The 20,876-nt window shown below is 55.1% G+C and overlaps 1 protein-coding gene across 4 annotated transcripts; it reads left to right on the plus strand.

The window, feature by feature from the left end:
* The first annotated feature begins 7,121 nt into the window (after positions 1 to 7,121).
* On the plus strand, positions 7,122 to 17,416 carry EPOP (elongin BC and polycomb repressive complex 2 associated protein). 4 transcript variants are annotated; one of them, XR_014685493.1, is made up of 3 exons: positions 7,122 to 9,703; positions 16,222 to 16,329; positions 16,530 to 17,416. XR_014685493.1 is itself a non-coding variant. In XM_084496068.1 (2 exons), the coding sequence occupies exon 1, from the start codon at positions 7,438 to 7,440 to the stop codon at positions 9,676 to 9,678; it is 2,241 nt and encodes a 746-aa protein (XP_084352194.1). In that variant the 5' UTR covers positions 7,122 to 7,437; the 3' UTR covers positions 9,679 to 9,703; positions 16,153 to 17,416. The 4 variants fall into 4 exon arrangements, 2 of the variants coding, with proteins under 2 accessions (XP_084352194.1, XP_084352193.1); XR_014685494.1 differs by having other exon boundaries at positions 17,229 to 17,416; XM_084496068.1 differs by having other exon boundaries at positions 16,153 to 17,416.
* Positions 17,417 to 20,876: the final 3,460 nt, after the last annotated feature.

The following is a 20,876-nucleotide window of genomic DNA, read 5'->3' on the forward strand; positions in this document are numbered from 1 at the left end:
TGAAGAGGACTGGGAAATGGGAGAATCCATTCATAATAATAATAAACTTGTCAATCAATAACAGGCAGGAGAAATACTTTGTAAAAGGTAAAAAAAAAAGTTTTTCCTTTTAAAGTTTGACAACATGAAACTTTAGACAGTTTAAAAATGCTCCAAGACTATTTGTCTTTCACGGAGGAATCTTAAATCATAATTGCTTTAATATATAACGTTTAAAGGCTTAGGAAGAAGTGTTGTAGGTATGAGTTTGCTGTGCAATTTAAATAAGAATTGATAAATGTTTTTTTTTTTCAAAGAATATAAAATGCTCTTTGAGAGAAAAGGCAATATCTAAGACCATTCTCTGTTTTATAAAAGGACTGAAAGATCGTGGGTTTCTTGCCTTGCATTGCCTCTAATTTCTACTGATACCAGCACGCATTGAACGGTGAGGAATAGTTTTGGTTTAAGCTTATCTTAGCAACAAAAATATTTTCCAGCATTCTTTTAATTCTAACCTGAACTAGTGAACACAATCATGCGTTAGTAGTAAATCAGTAGGTTAGACATAATGAGACTTTTCCTGGTTTATCCAGGTTGGATTTAAGGGGAAAAAAACACAGAAGCAAAGCAAGAATTAAGATTCCTTTGCTTGAAATTTGCTACAGAGAAAATGTATGGGGTTTATTATTTAACAATCTGCTTTTTTTTTATTTTTTTTATTAATAATTGTTCCATGTGAAATGAGACAAGAGACTGGATTAAACAAGAAGGGCAGAAACGACTAAATCACAATGTAATATGGGAAACATCAAAAGGCGACGGAAGAATAATGCAAATTCTCTGCTGGCTTTAAGATCGAGGCATGAAATCTTCGATCTACAAACTCGCTGTCCCTCTCTCTTAGAAGTCTGCTTGGTTTTTGGTGGTGTTTGTTGTTGCTCTTGCCTTGTTTTGTCTTCGCAAGGCGCACACTCAGCTGTCACAAAAATCATCTTTGAAATCGTCGGGAAAAAAATAGCTTGTGAGAGGCAGCAGGAAAATGGAGGTTGTCCCCCTCCAGCCTCCCGGCGCACCCCCGGCAGCTGCCGAGCTCACCAGCACCCTCCTGCACGCCTCTCGGCGGGGATTTCTGCAGGAGAAGGAACCCTCTTGGAACTGCTCAGTTGTATTTGCTTAGGAAAACAAACAAACATATTTTTTTTTCAAGCGGCAGTGTTTATTACTGTATAATTTCCTTCAGCTGCTCTCGAGAAAATGTGGTTTCTTTGTTAGAGGATGCTGAAAGACAGTTTATTAAGAAAGATAGAAGTAAAGCACAAAGTGAAAGAGTGCCCTTGGGATGGTGAAAGTAAGGGGAAAGATGGGTGCATTTTTAATTCCCCGAGCTGGGACCCTCCTCCCACACCAGTAAAACCCTGCAGCGCAGGGAGAAAACACGGCTCGGCCGCCAAAAAGGCACCGACTCGTTCCTTCTCCCCTCCAGCCCCGACTCTGCTGTGGCCCCACATCCTCTGCGGGCACGGGGCGGCTTCCTGGGACCTGCCCGCTTTGCACGTAAATCTGTGGGTTTTACTCCGAGCAATTCTCTAAATGTTTTAAATGTCGTTGCAGTGGCACCATTTGGTCTGACGCAATTTATTTCTCTCCCTAGGCCCCTCCGGTGGTTTAAATCCCCCAGTTTTCATCAGTTTGTACTTTTTATTTTTTTTTTCTTCATTTTTTTTTCCTTCTAAAAACATGTTGTTTAGAGGAAAAGGGAACAACAGCAGCACACAGCCCTAGCCTGCAACAGAGCTAGCTGAGCCTACTTTCAAAATAAGCACACTTTTCTGTCTTTGTATGTTGAAACAAAAGAGAGCGAAGCGGGATTTGCATCTTTATAAATTGTCACTAAATACTGCTTTTGTTTGCATGGGGTAGTACCTAAAGGAAAAATCCCCAAAGAACCAAACATCTACTAATAATGCCCCGTGCATCATAGCACAAATTCGCTGCAAATTATACGAACTGGTTGCATACAAATACAGAGCTCTGCGAAGGTTTATGCTCTGCCCTTCTCTCCAGCCACTGGTTTTCCCGAAGCCTATTATAAGCATGAAAATAAATAAATGGCTAAATTCACATATTCTTTTATTAACAGCAGGATTCATTAAAATACTAGTAAATGATGATGCAATGAGCTTGAGGTTTAGATGAAGAGCCGAGAAACGTTTTTTGGTGGCTGGGTTCAATACGAATCACGAACTGCCCAAGGAGAGGAAACTTTCTAAGGAGAGAAATCCTGAAAAATAACTCTGTCCCATGGGAACGCGAGGGAATATCTCTGCCCTTGAGTGCATCTGAGAGCATTTTAGCAACCCCTGGCTGCTGGCAGCATGGAGCTGGGTTCTGGGGAAGGGAGGCAGTCGCAGAGCCACCACGGCCCCAGGCGAAGGCAACGTTTTCACTCGGGCCTGGCTGTCTGTCTGTCCATCCATCTGTCCTGCAGGCCGGGCTGGGCTGGTGGCGTTTGGATCTGCTTCTCTGGCTCCCTCCTGTAGCCTGTAAAATGTTACAGAGACGTTTAAAAAGCCAGTGCACCAAGTGATTTGTAGAAATATTTTCATCCCGGACAGTTTAAGTGCCTGTCAGGAGTAACTGCCTCTGATCAAAATATTACGGGTCTTAGGCAGTGCCTGGTGCTGAGGCTGCTTTCAGCTCCCTGCAGACGCGGTGGGCTGCCTCTGGGTCTTCTAAAGCCATTCGAAATACATGTATTAAAAAATAAAAATAAAAATAGCAATATTTTCCTTGCAACCCCCCTTCCTACCCGAGCCAAAGGCTTTCTCCATGATCCCCCCAGAGGTGTGGAGTGTCCTGCTGGGAGCACGAGGCCCTTGCTGCCCTCCAGCAGGGAGATGCAGCCTCGCCGTGAGGGTTTCAGGATGGGACCAGCTGTGTGGGTGCTTTCTGAGGGGTGCCTGCTCTGCACAGGGGCGCGCTCAGGCTGTCCCCTTGCTGTGGGGACCTCTGTGTGGAGCGATCTTGGCACCATTTTTGCCACCTCATTTTCTGGAATTTGTTTCCCACCAGAAAAAAAAAAAAAAAAAAAAAAAAAGATAATAAAATGATTCTGTGCAATTGACATAATTAAATGGGACCAATACTAATCACCTTTTCTGTGGTAAATCGGACATAGCTCCTTACTAAGTGCTGCCTGCTCCGTGAAGCTCCCTGGGCTTTCCCCTGCCCTCACCCCAGCTCCCCCCAGCTCTGTCCCTTTCCTTTTCCACCTGCCCTTCACACACATCTCCCCCCTTGCTTGCTCGATGGGCTCTCCACGAAGGCTGGTGAACTTGGGAAACCCCCAGGTGAGCTCTGGGCAGTGTGAGCAGACCCAAATGGGCCGTTTGCTGCCACAGCCTCACCCGTGCTGAGAGACCTGACATACCGGGAGCCCAGCCCCAAAATGCTTCCTCCTAGGGTCAGCCCAAGCCTATCTGGAGTTTTCTTGGGGTTTTTTGTTTTTTCTTTTCCTGCCTCAGCCTTTGATTCCCACCGGCACCCTCACTGCACGTCAAACAGCAAGCGAGGTGCTGAGGAAGCTGCCAGCTGCGGGCCCCAGCTGCTCGCCCTGGCCGAGGGAGGTGTTTGCAGCCTCCTTGCCTCCTACAACCTGAGAGCCTCAGCACTGCTGGCGAGGGAAGTCTCCTCCTTGCCTGCAGCCACCCATACCCTGTCCTCACGTGTGAACTCCAATGCCAAGCAAAACCACACCTAGACACAGCTAGACCTGCTTGGGGCATTGCTTGGGGGTCTGCTTTCCAACCAACCAGGCCCCTCAGCAGAAAGGTAGCCCGAGAGGCTCCCCCTCCTTTTATTTTGCTCCGAATTGCCCACGTACCCCAGCTAAAACACTCCTCTGCCGAGGGGAAGGGAAAAGGCTGGGAGGTGGGGGGCTGCTGCTGCACACCCTGTGCTGCCAGGACCCTGGGAAATGGGAATATCCCAACAACCTGGTAACTTTGATTGCTTCCTGCAGAAACTGCCAGCCAACCGACAGGTATAAGGCAGAAACGTGCCAGGGCCTCACGGGTGGCATCACCATGGTGACCCCCGGGTGGTTGTCCTCTGCCTTGGGCTGAGCCCCCCCTGCCCACCCCAAGACCTGCAGCTCCTCCTGTGTCCTCTTCCACAGCAGGCCTGCCCCGACCGCAGCGATGCACATAGGTACGTGTAAAAGCTGTCACACCCCTAACAGCTCCAGCTCCTCTACAAAATCATAAAGCAGCAGCGAAGGTGATAAGGCAAGGGCCAATGGGCTCGTTATGCATACAGTAAGTGACCTAGGGCTGGGGCAGCAAGGGACGCTTACGGGGTAACACGGAGCTGTTACGGTGCCACTGAAACCCGTGCGCCTCCAAACCACGGCCCTGCTGCGAGCACCCAGCCCACTGCTGCGGATGGGTGGGTTTGCAGGGTCTGCGTGTCCCACATCGAGCTGTCTGTGTCTGTATAGAGACATCAGCACGCGCACACGCACACATATTCCATCCCGAACTTTATTCATAGCCAAAATATTGTCAATCTGGGTTTCTATTGACGGAGATTTAATGGGAAATGACGTATCCATACATTTGCCTGTGCGTGGCTTGTGAGCCCTGTTTCCTCCTGGCTTGCGATCAGGGGTCTCTGTGTCCTCTCTAAAGCCCTACGAGCGGTCAGAAGCAGTTTATTGCGCTGCTCGAACTTGTATTTTCTTTACAAGAGCCCCTCATAAACCCCGCGGCTGCATCAGCCGCATCGGACAGGGATATTACATGCCAGCTCCTTCCCTCCACCCCACGCTCCCCTCCTCCAGTCTGGCACGGAGCAGTGCTCAGCCTATAGGTAAAATGGCTCTGGCTTTCTGTGGAAACAAAAATACCCAGGATCTCCCTTCTTATTTGCAAAGGGAAACTCCAGTCTGGCTGCGAGCAGGACTTCTCGTGGTCCCTCGCGGCGAGCTGCGCCGACAGCAGCCCCTCTGCAGCAGCCAGCTGCAGGATCCCCGGACCGGCCACGTTCCGTCCAGCGCGATGCAAACTCTCCCCCCTCCCCTCTGCCCAAACAAAGAGGAATTTCGTGTTTGTGTTGGACGGCAGACCTTTACTCACAGGAAACTCTCTGCCTGTGGAAAACGAGGGTGAAATGTGCTGGTTTAACGCAGCCAGATCTGGAGAATGTGGCATTTTCTTTTCTCAGCAAGGCCACGAGTTTGCGGGGTGTGTGCGCACATGTGTGCTAGGAAGGGGAAAAATCCTGCCATTGATTTCTTCTGCAGCAGGATCGATACGGCATCGGCTCGCCTGTGCGTGAGGCTTGCCTCTCGTCTATCGGCGAGAAGGTAAATGCAAATCAGGTGATCTCCGCTCCCAAATTAAAGGCAATATTGGAGTTATTTTAATTTTTTTTACACACGTACTCAGGAATGTGCTTCCTCCTCCTCCTCCTATGGGATTGTTTCTAAATCGGGATCATTTGTGGTTGATTGTACATATAGTTTAACAAATTATTATTATCAAATTACTCAGATTTTGCCATTTGAACCACAAAAAAGCAGAGGAAGACTAAAAGCAACTTTTCATGTGGGAGACAGACGAAGCTTAAAAGGGAACAGCATGCGCTGCAGAGCTGCAGCCTCCCTTCCCCCAAAAAGGTTTCCGAGGTAACTGTTTCCCCAAAATTAGCCTCCTGAGCAGAGAGTTAAAATCACTCGGTCCAGCCTCCGCGGCTGCACGCCCTTCGCTCAAGTAGCTCCAGGTTTATAAAGAAATAGAAGGGACGGGACAATGGAGCTCCGGGCTGGGTGAGGGTGGGTTTTTTTCCCCCTCCCTTGGAGACAGAAATCTGCAATCCTCCTTTTGGGAAAACGGCGTCTGGTTTGTAAGGCAGGAGCGAGCTACCAAATGCCGAAGAAGTCTTGAGAAGTTTGAAATAAAGTTAAGCAGCACACAAAGGCATGCAAATGAATTTCCTTTTTTTTATCCCTCTCTTTTTTTTCCTTTTTCGTTTTCTTTCTTTTTTCTTTCATTTTTTGTTTTCTTTTTTAAGAGAACGTTTGGAAGAAAAGATGAAAAGTGAATAAGGCAAGCGTGTGAGTAAAAAGGAATACGAGTATCTTTGCATTGCTTTTATTTGCACTGTTGCCGATGTTATTGTTGATTCTAAGCTCCAGTCCGTGCTCATTCCAGATCATAAATACAGTAATTGGCAATTAATAAGCATTCCACTCCGGGTTGCACGATGAATTGTTGCAGAGTCAATCGTTTTGAACAACTCGCTCAGAGTAAAACCTTTCACGGTTTATTAAATATATACGTGCACGCACACACACCCATCCCAGAGGAATTCGGGGAGATTTTTGGAAAGCGCAGCAACCTCCCCGCAGCCGAGCCGGAATGCCCCAGCCCGAACAAAGCAGAGGCTCCGGGCGAGCTGAGCCTGAAACTACCTCGAAAACGCAGCGTTTTGTGTGTGTGTGTGTGTGATTTTTTTTTTTTTCCCCATTTTAATTTTTTTTTTTCTTAAAAGAAAATCCCGGTGGCTATTGTGTGGGACTGCCCTGGGCTGGATGGGGGGGGGGGGGGCGGCGCGGTGCGGGGCTGCGCGGCGCGGGGCTTGCGCGGGGTTCGCGCGGTGTCGGGGCTTGCGCGGGGCTTGCGCGGGGCTTGCGCTGCGCGGGGGTGTGCGTGTGAAATGTTGGGGGGCCGTGACGTCACGGCGCGCCGCTGCCCAATCAGCGCGCGGGCCGCGGGCCCGGCTCCGCGGGGTGTTCCCAGGATGAAGCGGCCGCGGCGGCGGGGCCGCGGGAGCGGAGCCCGGCCAAGGTGGGAGCGCCACGGAGCCCCGGGGCTCCCCCGCCTCGCCGCGGCCCCGCCGCTGCCGCTTCTGCCGCCCCCCCCGCGCCGGTAGCTTTGTTTGCTCAAGCATCTCAGGGGCTTCGCGCAACGGAGCGGGGGGGGCTGCGCTTGTTGCTCCCCCCCCCCCCCCCCCACCTCTTCCCCCCCCAGTCGCCCCCCGGGGGTTATTTTCGGAGGGGAAGGTGGGGTGCGCGGCCGCGGGGTGGGACCTGGCTGGGGGGAGCCCGGAGGATGCGAGATGTTTGACTTCTTTTTTTTTTTTTTTTTTTTTTTCCTTTTTTCCTTTTTTTTTTTTTTTTTTTTTTTTTTTGCCGGGGAGGGGGAAGACGAGGAGTCGAGCCCCAGCCCGGGAGGAACGGGGTGTTTGGAAGATGTTGCGAGCCATTGACCGGAGCGTTTGAAGGGGTGATCGGCTGCTTTGGCTTTTTTTTTCTTTTTTTTTTTTTTTTTTTCTCCCCTCCCCCCTCCCCCACCTCTCCGGAGGGGTAGGGATGTGTGATCAGGGAGTGGAAACAAATATGTCCTTATTTTCAATGCCCCCTTTGAAAGAGACAAAGTAAACGCTCCTTGCAAAATGTTCCTGACCTGCGAAGGGACCTTCGGAATTGTTCCAGCCACCATGGATTACAATGGGGAAGCCAGGCCGGGGGATTTTCATGCCGGCTATCAAGAAATCGAAGGGATAAACTTGGGATACTTACAGATCAATGGCACCCAGATGTTTGCCTTGGCCCAGGTCCTCAGCGACCTGTTTAAGGATATCCCCAGGACCACCATCAGCAAGAAGATGGAAACCTTAAAGATCAAGAGCCGACGCTGCGATCTCAAGGAGCTCCGGACCCTCAAAGCCATCCACTCGGTGCCCACCCGCGCGGTGAAATGCTCGCTCATATCCAAGGCGGACCTGGAGGCTCTCTGCACCTCCTGCAAGAGCCTCAGCCCCAGGAGGAGGAAGAGGAAAAGGAAGAGCAAGCGGAGGGAGCAGCTGCTGCTGCCGGACCCCGGGGAGCTCTTCGCCTGCCCCCGGCCCCAGCTGCTGCCGCCCTGCCGAGCCGGCGCCTGCTGCGCGCCCCCGGCCCCCGGGCGCCCCAAGCTGCCCCCGGCCTTGGCCAAAGCGCGCTCGGCGCCGGCGGCGCTGCTGCCGCAGCCGTTCCACCACCGGCCCTTCCCCGGCCTCGAGAGGGCCCCCCGGGGCCGCCGGGGCTGCGGGCTCCCGGAGCGCGGCGGGCTCTTCGGCGGCGTGCTGGGCGCCTACCCCCGCGACCTGGCGCTGCTGCACCCCGCGGCCGCGCACCCCGCCGCGCACCCCGCGGCGCTCGCCGAGCCGGGCCGGCGCAAGCGGGGCCCCTGCTGCGCCAAGGGGCTCTTCCCGGCCGAGAAGGGTCCCGGGGGCGCCAGGAAAGGCCGCTCGTCCGCCTTCCCCGGCTCCAAGCGGCAGGGCACCTCCGCCGGCTACTCCAGCGACTCGGACTCCAGCCTGGACTTCGGCGGGTCCAGCCCCGCCACCTCCAGCGACTCGTCGGAGGAGGAGGAGGAGGAGGAAGAGGAGGAGGAGGAGGAGGAGGAAGGGGACACGTCGTGCAGCAGCGAGGAGGGCAGCTCCTCGGAGTCGGAGAGCAGCTCGCTGTGCAGCGGGGACTCGGTGCAGAGCACCCGGTACAGGCAGGCGGCTCTGCCCCGCTTCCAGCCGCAGCCCCCCCGGGAGCCCCTCGGCGACGAGCGCCCCGCGGAGCCCCCCCCGGGCGCGGGCAAGGCGCTGCGCCCCGACCCCGACCTCCTCTTCCTCTCGCAGCAGCTCTGGGCCAGGACTTTGCGAGCATCAACTTCGGAAAGTTTGAGCCCGGCTCCAGCCCTGGGCTCGGGGGCCCAGCCGCAGCCGGAGCTGTACGCAAAGCAGGAGGCCTCCCCTTCCTCCTCCTCCTCTTCCTCCTCCTCTTCCTCCTCCTCCTCCTCTTCCTCCTCCTCCTCTCCCCCTCCCTCCCCGAGCAGCACCCCTGGGGGGGACCCGCAACAAAAGGAGGGCGGCTTTGGGGACGCAGAGCCCTGCGCCAAAGGGAAGGATTTGCACAAAGATGCCTCGAACAATAGAGCCTCGTTAGGCCCCAGTGACCAAGCAGAGAGGCAGAGCGAAGCTTTAGCCGGCCGAGCGGCTTCCCAAGAGCCGGCCCCGGGCTCGGCCCCGCAGCCCCCGGCCCCGGAGCTGGCGGGGAGCCTCGGCCCGGCGCCCCCCGGGGAAGCGGGGGAGCCCCGGCGGGAGCACTTTGACAGGCTCATCCGGCAGTCCAAGCTGTGGTGTTACGCCAAGGGGTTCAACGTGGACGGGAAAAGTTTGCGCCACGGAGGGAGGACGGAGCCCTGCAAAGCTGCAGAGCTCAAATCCCCCGGCTCCAAAAGAGCAGAGAGCCCCAGCACCTTGTCAAACAAAGCTTTGAAAGGCAATGGCTCGGAAAGGAATGCCAAGCGCAGACGCCTTGCCAGAGGCGCTGAGGCAGAAAGGCAACAGAGCTCCTCTAAAGGGAGGCCACAAAAGACTCAAAGGAGGAATGCCAAAAAGGGAAACACTCATTGCAAACGCCTCGGCAGCGCCGGGCCAACCCCGCCTCGGAATTCCTTCAGCCTCATGGGCAACTTCCCCTGTATTCCCTCCCTGGTCGTGGGGGAAGATGGGGACCTGTGTCCTGCCTCCTCCCTGGGGGTCAAAAACTCCTGGGCCCTCTCCAAAACTCACCCGCTGTGGAGCTGGCACCTGGGGGGCAACGCCATCCCGGTGCCCCCCAGCCTCAAATTCCGGGGCTATAGCTTGGAGGATCTCTAAGGACCGCGGACGGCCCGGAGGAAAGGTTTACACGCAACAGATGCGAGCCGCAGGGCGGGCGGGGGCCGGGGCCGGGGCCGGGGCCGGGACCGGGCGGGGGGCGCGGGGCCGGGTGGGGGTCGCGGGGCCGCCCCGAGATGCTGAGCCCCGGGGGCGGCCGGGCCGGGCTCTGCCGGCGAAGGGGGCCCGCGGCGGGTGCGGGGCCGTGAACGGGTGCGGGGGCCGGGCGGGGGCTCCCCGCTCGGGCCGGGGCTGAGGTTTCGGTCCCCCCCCGTGCGCCGGTTTCACGATGCTGGAAGGAGCACTCGGACCGAGGGGCGCCGACCCCTCGCCCCCGGGCTCTCCGCTTTTGTCCCAGCGCCGAGCTTGGGGCGGGGGCGCGGCGCCAGGTGGGGGCGCGGGGGGGTCCCCCCGGGCCGAGCTCGCCCCGGCCGGCAGCGTCGCCCCTTCCCCGCCCTGGCCGCGCTCCGCTCCCCACCCCCGGAAGCCAAAAACCGCTGAAACGAGGAAAGAATAGAGCCGATTTCTCCCTTTGCCTCCATAAATGCAGTGGATTAAAGTAATAATAATCACACGCAGAGAGAAATAATGATGTCATGCAGCATAAACACTCCTTTTCGGCCCGAGTCAATCCCGGCGAAATTGGGAGCAGCTATTGCAAATAACTATATTAATAGCAATGTAATGTTTTCTGTCTACTTAAGAGACAGGAAGAAAACACAAACTTTAAAAAGACCAGGAAATTCTGTTTGCTAAAAGAAAACAGGAGGCTTTGAGAGGAAGTTATCTGAAACTGCTGCATGTATATTAAAAAAAAAAAAAAAAGTGGGTTGTTTGCTGGATAATAACCCTAACTGCGCTAGCCTAAAGGTAGCAGGCCTGTAAAAGCTTTACGGGCACAAGAAATAGGATCCAGGAGCATTAGCAATAGAGTACAGATGGACAATTTGATCTCTCCCGAGCTCCGAAGTGGAATGCGGGGAAGAATGTGGGGGGAATGTCTCTCCTCTCTGCAGAGGAAATCATATCCCAGTTTAACTTTTCTTGCAAACCACTGTCTTTGTAACTGGCTCTTTTGACTATTTCTGATGTGATTTCCACCCCGCTTTGGCATCAAAGCCCGCCGGGCCCTCTGAAGCCTGCTCGTTCCGGAGACGTTAGGCAAACCAAAGCTGCTGCGGCTCGGGGGAGCGGGGGTGGGTTTTCCCCCTTCTTTTCAACGGAAAATGTTCGCAGCCCGCGGCCGGGCAGGCGCGGCCGGGATCCCGCAGCGCGTTTCGGCCCGGCCCGGGGCCGCCGTTCCCCCCCCCGCTGCCCCCCTCCCGCTGGGAGCAATCCCCCGGCCCTCCGCAGCGGCCTCCTCGTCCCACGGAAAGGGAAGGGAGAGGGAAGGGGAAGGGAAATCATCGCAGGATTCAAAGAAAATATTCCCGTCTGCCACGGCTGATTTTGATTTTTTTGGTTTAATTCCACCAGCGGGTAAAAAAAATGGCATTTTTAAGGTCAAACGTATTTTGTATCTATTAAGCGATGTTTTTCTTGGAGCTGGTGAATTGTTGCTAAAAGCGGTGTTTGTTTGACTTGGGTTTGCAGCGGGTTTTTGGTTAACTGCGGTTTTTGTTGACTTCAGCCCGCCGCCCGGAGCAGCGGCGGGGCCGAAATCGCCGCGTCCCGGGGCCGGGCAGGCTTCGGCCGCAGCCATGGGGGGGTCCCCGGTGTCCCCTAGAGCTTTCGGGGCGCGCCAGGGCCGAGCCGAGCCGGGCCGAGCCGAGCCGAGCCCGTCGCCCTCCCGCCCGGCCCGCGCTAGCACCGCGTGTGCCGGGAGAAACGAAAGGAACCGCGGGGCCGGGGCGGCGGTGCGGGGCCGTACGGGGCCGTGCGGGGCCGTGCCCGCGGGAGGAGCCGCACAAAGGCGGCGCGGGGCTGCGGGCTGCAAAGCCCCGGCCCCAGCTCTCCGCGCCGCCGGCTAGCGCGCAGGAATTACCGAGCGAAAAGCGAAGAGAAAAAAAAAAAAAAAAAAGCAAAAAAAAAAAAATGCAAAAAACGAAAAGCAAAAAATAAAAGGCAAAAAGCGAAAAGCAAAAAGCAAAATTCGAAAACCAAATGCAAAAAGCGAAAAGCAAAATGCAAAACGCGAAAAGCAAAAAGCAAAACGCAGCCGCAACCGGAATCCGCAGCTCCGGCTGCCGCGGGCAGGGGCGCGCAAAGAACTCAGGAATTTCTCTGCGGGATGAAATCACCTCAAGCCGCGCGGGGCAGCGGCAGCAGCCACCACCCCGGGCGCAGGCCCACGGACATTTCTCTCCGTGGATGTGTGCATTTGTACACGGGGGTGCGTGGGAGCCCGGCTGGTAACACACGGCCTGTGCGTGCACTGTGCACGTACACATTTCTCTGCTCGCACACGTAAGTACGAGCGTGTGTAGCTGTGTACATCTGTATATAATGCAAGGGGGTTGTAGCAGGGCTGTGAATACAATACAAAGATTACCTCAAAACTTTCCACACAAACACACCTTGAATGGCTCCTCAAGCAGCAGAAACATCTGGTTCACAGCAGAAATTAACAATAATAATTCCCCCTATTTGTTTCTAAATGTTTCAAAGAAATTGAGTGATCCATAAAAATAATCTTCCCAGCAATCCCCCAGTAAGAGGCTGGAGAGGGGAGTGGCAATGCATCGAAAGTAAACTGAAAAAAAAAAAAAAAAAAAAAAGGAAACAAACTAAAAAAAGGAAAACCCAAATTGTTACCTGAAATAGCCTGGTTTGGACTTCAAAAATGAGAAGCCCGAGCAGTAGTTTGTTGGAAGAAGCAATACCTCTGTACAAAACAATGAGCCAGGAGAAGGGGACGCTTTGAGTGTAACAAACGAGTTCTGGTTTTGAGCAAAAATTCAACTTGCATTGCCAGGACGGTATAAAGGGTATAAAGGCACCTTTATAGTGACGTTAGTGAGATTGCTTTATTTCCAAACGGGTGCAAGAGAAACAAAACCTGTTTTTTTTTTTTTTTTTCTTTCTTTTTTTTTCTTTTTGTTTCATAAAAAATGTTTGTCTAGTTAGGAGAAAACGGAAAGTATCTTCTTGTAAAAAATAAAGAAAACTTTTATAAAGGGTGCTGCTTTTAAAAATGCAGCAAGCTTTAGACTCAGGAAAATCTCAGCTTGGATACGGTGTGGTGCTTTGTAATCACGGTTTGTAAGGGTTTTTTTTTTTTAGGGGCTGGGGGTTTCAGGGACCTTTGCTCTTGCTTTGCGTTGCTGGATTAAAAACTCACATCCCTCCGTCCCCGTCCAGTGGGTTTAAAAATGTCATGTCATGGGTGCTTCTCCTCTGGGCCCCGGCTCCAGGGCTGATTTCTTTGCGGGGTTGCTGCGAGTGGGGCGTGGAGCCGGTCCCCTTCCACGGGTCCCCGCTGGCATCAGGCCCCAGGGGGCTGCGAGCCCCCGGCCCAGGCTGGGCACATCCAGCTGCCGCCACCGCCTTTCCCTGCGCCCCGGCCTGGAACACGTGTCCAAAACGTCCGCCGCGGGGAGGAGAGAGCTGTCGCCTTTTCCAGCCTTGTCTTGGGTTTTCTGTTTAGATTTCCTGTACCTTTATTTATTTGAAGTTGTTGTAAGTATATGACGATGAAAGTGTTAATTCCTGCGTGCAATATGGAATCTAGGCTGAGAAATAAATACGTTTTTTACAGAACCGCCTGCCACTCGGCCCTGTTTGTGCGTGTGTGCGTGCAAGGGGGCGGGTGGGTGGCCGGCGCGTGCCCACGTGTGCGGGAGCTGGGGGTGAGATCTCGCTCTGGGGGGGCCGTGTGCTTGCACACCCGGGGTGCACATGTGTGTGTGTGTGTGTGTGTGTGCACGTGTGTGCACCCACGGAGGTTGGGCGCCTTGCGGAGGGCGCGCGTGCCGCTGCTCTATTTATAGCCGCGGCCGTGTCGCCGTGCACATCTGGCTGCGTGTGTTTATTTACGCGCCCTGCCGAAGCTCACGCCTCCGCACGCCCGCGTGCATGAACCGGCCCCTGGCCTCGCACCCGCGTGGGCTCGGCACCGGCTGCGCGCGGTGATGTGCGTGTGTCCGCCCAACGTGCCAGCACGTGGGTGGGTGGCTGCACGCATGTGTGCTTGGCTCCGCAGCACGGTGCTCCTCCGGACAAATTTTGCCCCCACGGAAGGTTTTTCCTAAACATTTAGTCAGAAATCACTAGCGACTTCCGTCTAATTTGTAGGCCAGACGCGAGGACGCAGGGACCGTTCCCCGTCCGTGTGTTTCTATTTTGAGGGCCTCAGGAGCTTGTGCCCCTCTCGGAAGGAGCACTTCAGATTTATTTTTAATTCTTTGGCAAAGACAAACGGCTGCAGACTGAGAGGGCTCATCAGAGCAGGGGTGGTAGGTTTAGACCCAAACACTAGAACCAGAACAAGGAGGAGCAGCACGAGGGACTTGTACCTGTGCAGCAGTTTGGGAAGGGCCTTGGGGATGTGACTGGGAAGGCAGAGATGCCAGCCCAGGGAGCAGCGATCCGGCTCTCTCCAGGGCAGAAATCTGCCAGATTATCTTTCCAAACCGAGAGAAATGGAAAGAGAAACGAATGGCACCCCCAGTCAGGACCTCATTAGTTATGATTAATAACTGTGCATTATTCGATTGCCACAAAACCGTCTCATGCCTTCGCTTCTGCAGGAGGCCAGGTAAAAACCGTCCCTGCCCTTAAAAATCTCAGACATCCAGATTACACCAGAAAATGGTTATGCAAATCACACGCTCGGCATTTGAAACCGATTTGCAGCCTTTCTTCGTCCCCCTTCTGGCATGGAGGAAAGGAGGCAAAGTCAAAATGACTCCCATTAAAAAATGTAAAATTCCCAAAGGCGAGGTCCGGAGCCCCCAGCCCCGACAGAACGTGGGAGCAATGCGGGAAGGATGCAAAGGGGAGACTGCAGTGGCCTAATCACAGCCAATGACCCTGCTATTATTATTATTATCTTTTAAAGAAGGTAATTTAACAACGACGTTAATTATCTGCTGGGACAAGCACAGGCCTTGCTGGGGAGTGGGCTCTGAGGGGAGCTGAGCCCCTGCGTTTGGGGCTTTTCCATGCCCAAAAGCTGCAGGAGAAAACCCGTGGGCACAGAGCAAGGTGCCGGGGGGCACCGGGGGGGGGCACGGCATTTATTTAGTTTAGTGTCAGGGTGTTAATGATGAATTAGATAGCAGAGGAGGGGCTCGGTAAAGCAGCAAGCTGTGAGAAAAAAAGCAGCGCCCCCCTCCCCGGGCGGGCTGGGGGCAGGGGGGAGCTGGGGGGGGGTGAGGGATTAAGTGTCACCGAAGGCCTTTCATTTACCGTGTTTACATGGAGTCAATAGAAGGGAATGGACAAGGGTTTATTGTGAGTTATGAGGCTCTTTCTAACTCCCGTGTTATCAATATCTCCTTCTTAAAAAAAAAAAAAGAATGCAAAAAATGAGTTTGCTTTTTGAAAAAAAAAAAAAAAAAAAAAAAAAACACCAACAAAAATTTCTCTGCAAACCTTTCTGGAAGGTGGGAGCCTCCCCACCCAGCCCACAAAGCGCTTCGCGGGATCCTTCAGCTGTTCCATATAAATCTACGGGCTCAATAGGTGGAGTTTATGCTTTTAGCAATTGAAAGAAATTGCCCTAAATGAGGCCATATGGGAAACTGTGCTCATCCTCCCCCTTCCCCAAAACCGGGGGAGGATTCCTCCTGCCCTTTGTCAGAAAGGGAGCTCCTGGGGCTGGATCTGGCTGCTCGGGGCTGCAGTGCGCTCCTCCAGCTGGGGGGAAAAGAGTGGCCAAAGGGGACGAGGAGCTCTGGGGCTGGGGCTGGGGTCCCTGCTTGGGGTCCTGGGGGTTTGAGCGGGCTGGGGGCTCGGGGGGGCCCACAGGGCTGTCCCCTTTCAGGGCCAGGCAGTGTGGGCACCCTGCACCCCGACAGCCCCTCGGCATCATGCCCTGCTCCGGCTCCTCCACGCGCGGGGCCTCGTGTGCCGGGCTGGTTCCTTCCTCCCCAGCTTTTTCCTCCCAGTTTGCAGGCTGGGATCACGCAGCCTTCTCATCAGCTGGAAATACCAGCAACCGCCCGGGCGACTGCTTGTAATTAACCATTCGTTACAGTGGTTAACCCCCCTCCCCAATAACTGAAGGCGTCGTGTAGGAAACTCGGGATCCCGCACGAGAGCGGCGTGCCATAAAAAGGGAGCGACCCGTCGGGATGTGCTCTGAAATCGATCCTCCCCGAGCAGAGTGCGGGGCCCGGGGCGGCGGGGGCCACGTTTCGCTCTGCGGCTGCAACGTGCCGAGGAGCCCCCCTCGGCTCGCGGTGAAGGTCTGAGCCGAGGATTCGTTTCAACCCGATCCTTAATTTCTCATCAGCGGTGGCTGGGGGGGGGGTAGGGGGTCGGGGAAATAACAAAAATGCTGCTGTTGGATTTGTAATTTTATACCCTCAGCTCCGACTGGTTCTGTGTGCTCCTCGCATCGCGCACATGGGCTTGGTGTTGTTTCTCCCCATGCTGCACGAGCAGAAAACGGCGGTGAGGAGGAAGGGAGGCGAGCCCAGAGGCTGCATTTTGGGAGCAGGAGGCTCCGAGGACGCACGTGGGAGCAGCTCGGGCCCCTGGGGAACGGTGAGAGCATGGGGGGGTTACGGGGGGGATGTGGGGTGCTGCCATCCCCCCACCCCAATGAGCATCCTCCTGCGTCCCCCACGGGGGTGCTTTGGAGCAGGGTTGCTTCCTTCCCCTGAATCCTCCGAATAACCCCCATTCTTTACTTACATATTTGTATTTTTTCTTGCTAATTCACGTTTTTCCCGATGCTTACCCAGGTGGGACTCCCTGCCCTGGAAGGTGCCCCAGGGGAGAGGGCTGCACGTGCCCGAACGCTGCCTGCACCCCCAGACCCGCTTGGGGACACCGGTGTCCCTCCAAGGGTGGCTGGTGGCCGTCCTGGGTGCTGTCGGGGGGCTGCGGGGACAGGGGGTGGGGGCCAGGGCAATGCAGTGCCCAGCAGCATCCCGGGGGGGGTCCTAGGCCGGCTGGGGGCTGTCACCTGGCTGCACCCCCCCCCCGTAAGGCAGCAGTGGGGTTGGGGGCCGGCTGCTCGCCCTGGCCACGGGGGCTCCCCGGGGTGTCAGCTTTCCCCTATCTCTCCCAAAAATCTCGGCGGTGTGAACTCTGTGAACCCTGGGCCAGGACCAGCTGTGCTGCCTGGGGGGGGGGCAGGGGAGAAGCCCCTTTCAGTTGGTAATGGGCTGCCCAAAGATGTGCCCCCCCCCCCCCCCCCCCCCCAACTCCCGCCTGTGGGGTGCGGGTCAGGACGTGGGACCCTAGGGTGCAGGTCGGGACCCCGAATGGGGGTGATTTGGGGAGATTTCCACAATTTGCAAGATTCTGTGTTTGTTTTTTTAATTATGCAGTTACAGTGGAGATTCGCTCCTGTTGTATGCTCCAATTTCCTCTATTTTCGTTATTAATTCCTACTGCTCCTACAACTATAACGATCATTTCAGCACTTATTCTTTCAGGAACGACGCCGGTACTGAATCTTTGCAAAACACTTCCGTGGAGGAGAAAAAAAAAATCCATTAATAGCAGTTTGTGACAGAAAATCGTTCGGGCTATGCTGTCATCATACCTCCTAATACCTGAATAATTAATGTCCTACTTTTTTCCCCCCTCTTCAAATATTAAAATGTTTGAATCCTTGTCAAAATTGAACGCCCCTCCTTGAAATTAATTGCCAGTGAAGATAAGAAGAGGTACACGGTTTACAAAATAGATTGTTTTTGTTGTTTTAAATGGGAGAAAAATCCAGGCAGAAGGATTGCTGCCTGGCAGCTGCTGCCTTCGCTGCGTTTCCAACTTTCTGCGCGCAGCGATGGGCGCAGCAGCTCGCACGCTTGATGGGTGCTCATGTGCGCAGCCCCTCGCATGGAGCACACGTGTGCACGAGCAACGTGCTGCTGGGGGGATCCGAGATCTCTTTTTTTTTTTTTTTTTTTTTTTGGGAGGGGGAGGACGGGGCAGCTCCTGGGGCAGGCCCCCCCCCTGCTGCTGCCCTAGGGTTGCGGCTGCTGGCTGACCCTGCTGGTGGCTGGGCTCCTTTAGGAGCCTTCTGGAATATCTGAACGGCGAGGAAAGGCTTTGGGGGGGCTTTTGGGGGAGCCCCACTGCAATCAAAGGCCAGATCCAGCTCTGGTGAGCTGGGGGGGTGCAGGGTTGCCCCATCCAGAGCTGCTGAGCAGGGCAGTGGAGCAGCCCCCCTCCCCACGTTGTCCCCCAGGACCTGTATTTCTAACGTCCCAAGGGTGCGGCGCTGTCTCTCTTGGTTTAAAACAAAACCAGACAGAGTCTTGAGGGTCAAAAGGGAGGTGGGGGAGGGCTTTTCCCTACCTACCCCCAGACAAAGATCCCTTTGAATCTAATCAAGCAGAAAAGAAACCCCTTTCCTGTGTGTTTTTGTACAAGGGGAGAGGGGTTAGGGCTGCCCTGGAAGGTAAAAGGAAAGGAGATCCCATTTTGCCTTTCAACAATGAGATCTTTATAAATGTTCTCAAAAACCCCTGGCCGTGGAAGGGGAAGGACGCTGCGGCGTTTTCCCAGTGGACAAGGGGAAGGTGGGGGCCGCAGGAGGGGGGCAGGCAGCGGGGGGCTCTGGGGTGCTCGCAGGGCCACATTTTGTGCTGCGTTTTCCACGGGAAGGGGACGTTTCCTGCCCCCATCCTGCTCCACCACCCCGCTGCAGGTCCGGGCACAGCTCCGCTGGTCTGGGTGCTGTGGAGGGGCTGATCCTGCCCCTGTCTGGATCAGCTGGAGAGCTTTACCAAGGCTCGGTGGGGATAAGGTGCAGGCGAGGTGATGCGGGGAGATGCTGTGACGAGGGCTGTGGAAGCCCCCGTGCAACCCTCAGCACCCCCTGCCCTGGATTTTGGGTCCAGTGCCGGTGCCCCCGGAGCTGCAGGATGGGGTCCGGCTGGTTGTGGGGCTGGGTGCTGCCCCCCTGGGATGGGACCACGCAGCTGTCCCCCTCCCCAGCCCCTGTGTCCCCACATGCTGAGCCCAGCAGGGTGCTGGTGTCAGCGCTGCTCGCTCTCTCCATCAGCAGAACAAACCCGGCCCTGTCCCCGCTGCAAAAAGCCCCCCGTTGGTGGCAGGGTGGGCACCTTCCCCACGGGGCTCTGCAGCCGTAGCTGTGTCAGCAGCCCTGGCCTCCCTCCACCAGCTCTGCTCTGCGCGGCGGACAGCCTCAGATGCTGCTTTTTACATCCTTTTAACTAATACCACATGACAGTGATTTAAGCTAATCAGCACAACCTCCCGTGTCAATGCAGGAATACTCATAACCTCCGTGTTTACATTAAGTACAGCAGTGTTTCAGCTATAAAAGCACTTTCAAACTGACATTAACTGCAGTGTAACGATGTTAGATTGACTGGAGTTGGGTCAAATGCCTACCAAAAGGCTGCTAGGAAGAAGCTGCTGTTGTATTTACTGCCAAAGCATTAGCGCGGCGTTGTCCTCACGAGGCTGCCCCCCCCCCCCCACCGGGGCCCACGTAAGCTGTTTTGCCTTCATGTGCCAACGCTCTGGGTCGCTTTCCTTCACCAATTCCCATGGGCAAATTCGCTGGGACGCTGCCCTGGGTGCAGAGCATCTTGCTGTGAGATGGGGGGGCCGCAGCACACCCCTGCCCTGCAGCACCAAACCTACACAGCGACAGGGGTGGTTTGCAGGATCGCTGCCCCACAGCCCTGGGTCTCCTTGCCCATACCTCACTGCCCCCCAGCCGGGTTGTGTATGGGGGGACCAAGGGGGACACAGCAGCCCCAGGCAGCTGGGGCAGGGGCTGATCCGAGCACCCTGGGGTGCCCCTGGGTGCCACCCGGCGTCCCTCAGCCTCTCCGAAGCACAGCCCTGACCTCCAGGTGCTGTTGGGTGGCCAGGGAAAGGGGTGTGGGGGGGTGATGCTTTTTCTGGTTAATCCCAGATGTTCCTGGGCTGCAGATGGTGTCAGGGCACATCCTGCCCCCCTTTTACAAGGCTCCAAACACCTGAATTTATGAAGCATTTCATAACCCTCGCTTACCCTGCGCACATCCTCGCTGCAGATGTCCCACGTGGACGGAGCCTGCCCGTGGGCAGAGCCAGCACCTCTCCTCCTGCACCAGGAGCGGGGTTTTTGGGGCTGGCTCTGGGACCTTTCCAGTTCCCCAGGGCAGGGGCAGGGCTCCTGGTGCCACCTCTGCCCTGGTGGGGGGAGCCCCAAACCCACCCAGCACTCAGCTCCTGCACTTTTCCTCCCCTGCATTTGGGTTTCTCAGGGGTGGCTGGCACCCCCTTCCCTCCCCGCTCAGGCCAACACTGGTGTGTTTAAAAATAAAACGTATTTTCAAATAAACAGCAAAAGCCTTTAATAAACAATAAAAACTTTAAAATGAAAAGGCTGTAAAAACAAACAAACAAGCTCTTATTTCCCGGGGCCCCCGCTCTGCAGGCACATCCCCACGTGTTTTCTGGCGACCAGGAGGGCAGAGGGGCGATGCTGGGGCTCGAGGCCCCTTCCCAGCCCCCCCACCAACCTCCTGCACTTGGGGGCTTTAGTGGGGGCAACACACCCCAGCTCACACACGTGTACACCCAGGTTTATCCGCATCCACCTCCTCCAGCTCTGCCTAACCCCTCTGCCCACGCAGCAGCAGCTTTTTATTTCACCCCAACTTATTTTTTTTCCATGGGTTTCGTGGCCGGGAGGGACCGGGGCTGTCATTCCCCTGCTGAGGTCCTCGCTGAGCATCCAGCACCCACCTCCTCGGGGTCGTCCCCGCAGCCCCGGGCCCAGGAGGACCCTGGCGAGGGCCGAGCTGAGCCCCCGGGGCTGGGGCTGGGGCCGGTGCTGGCGAGCGCTGCCCACACGGTGGCAATATCTGCCCGGAGAGCCCGGGCTGCGCTTGGATGCCGGGGCTCTGCTCGCACAGGTGTGGGCTTTGCTGCCCAGAAACGCGTGGTGGGGTTTGATATTTTATTTTATTTTATTTTATTTTATTTTATTTTATTTTATTTTATTTTATTTTATTTTATTTTATTTTATTTTATTTTATTTTATTTTATTTTATTTTATTCTTTTTTATTCTTTTTTATTCTTTTTTATTTTATTCTTTTTTATTCTTTTATTT

The sequence above is a fragment of the Aythya ferina genome, assembly GCF_964211825.1.
Source record: "Aythya ferina genome assembly, chromosome: 23".
NCBI classification, from domain to species: Eukaryota; Metazoa; Chordata; class Aves; order Anseriformes; family Anatidae; genus Aythya; species Aythya ferina.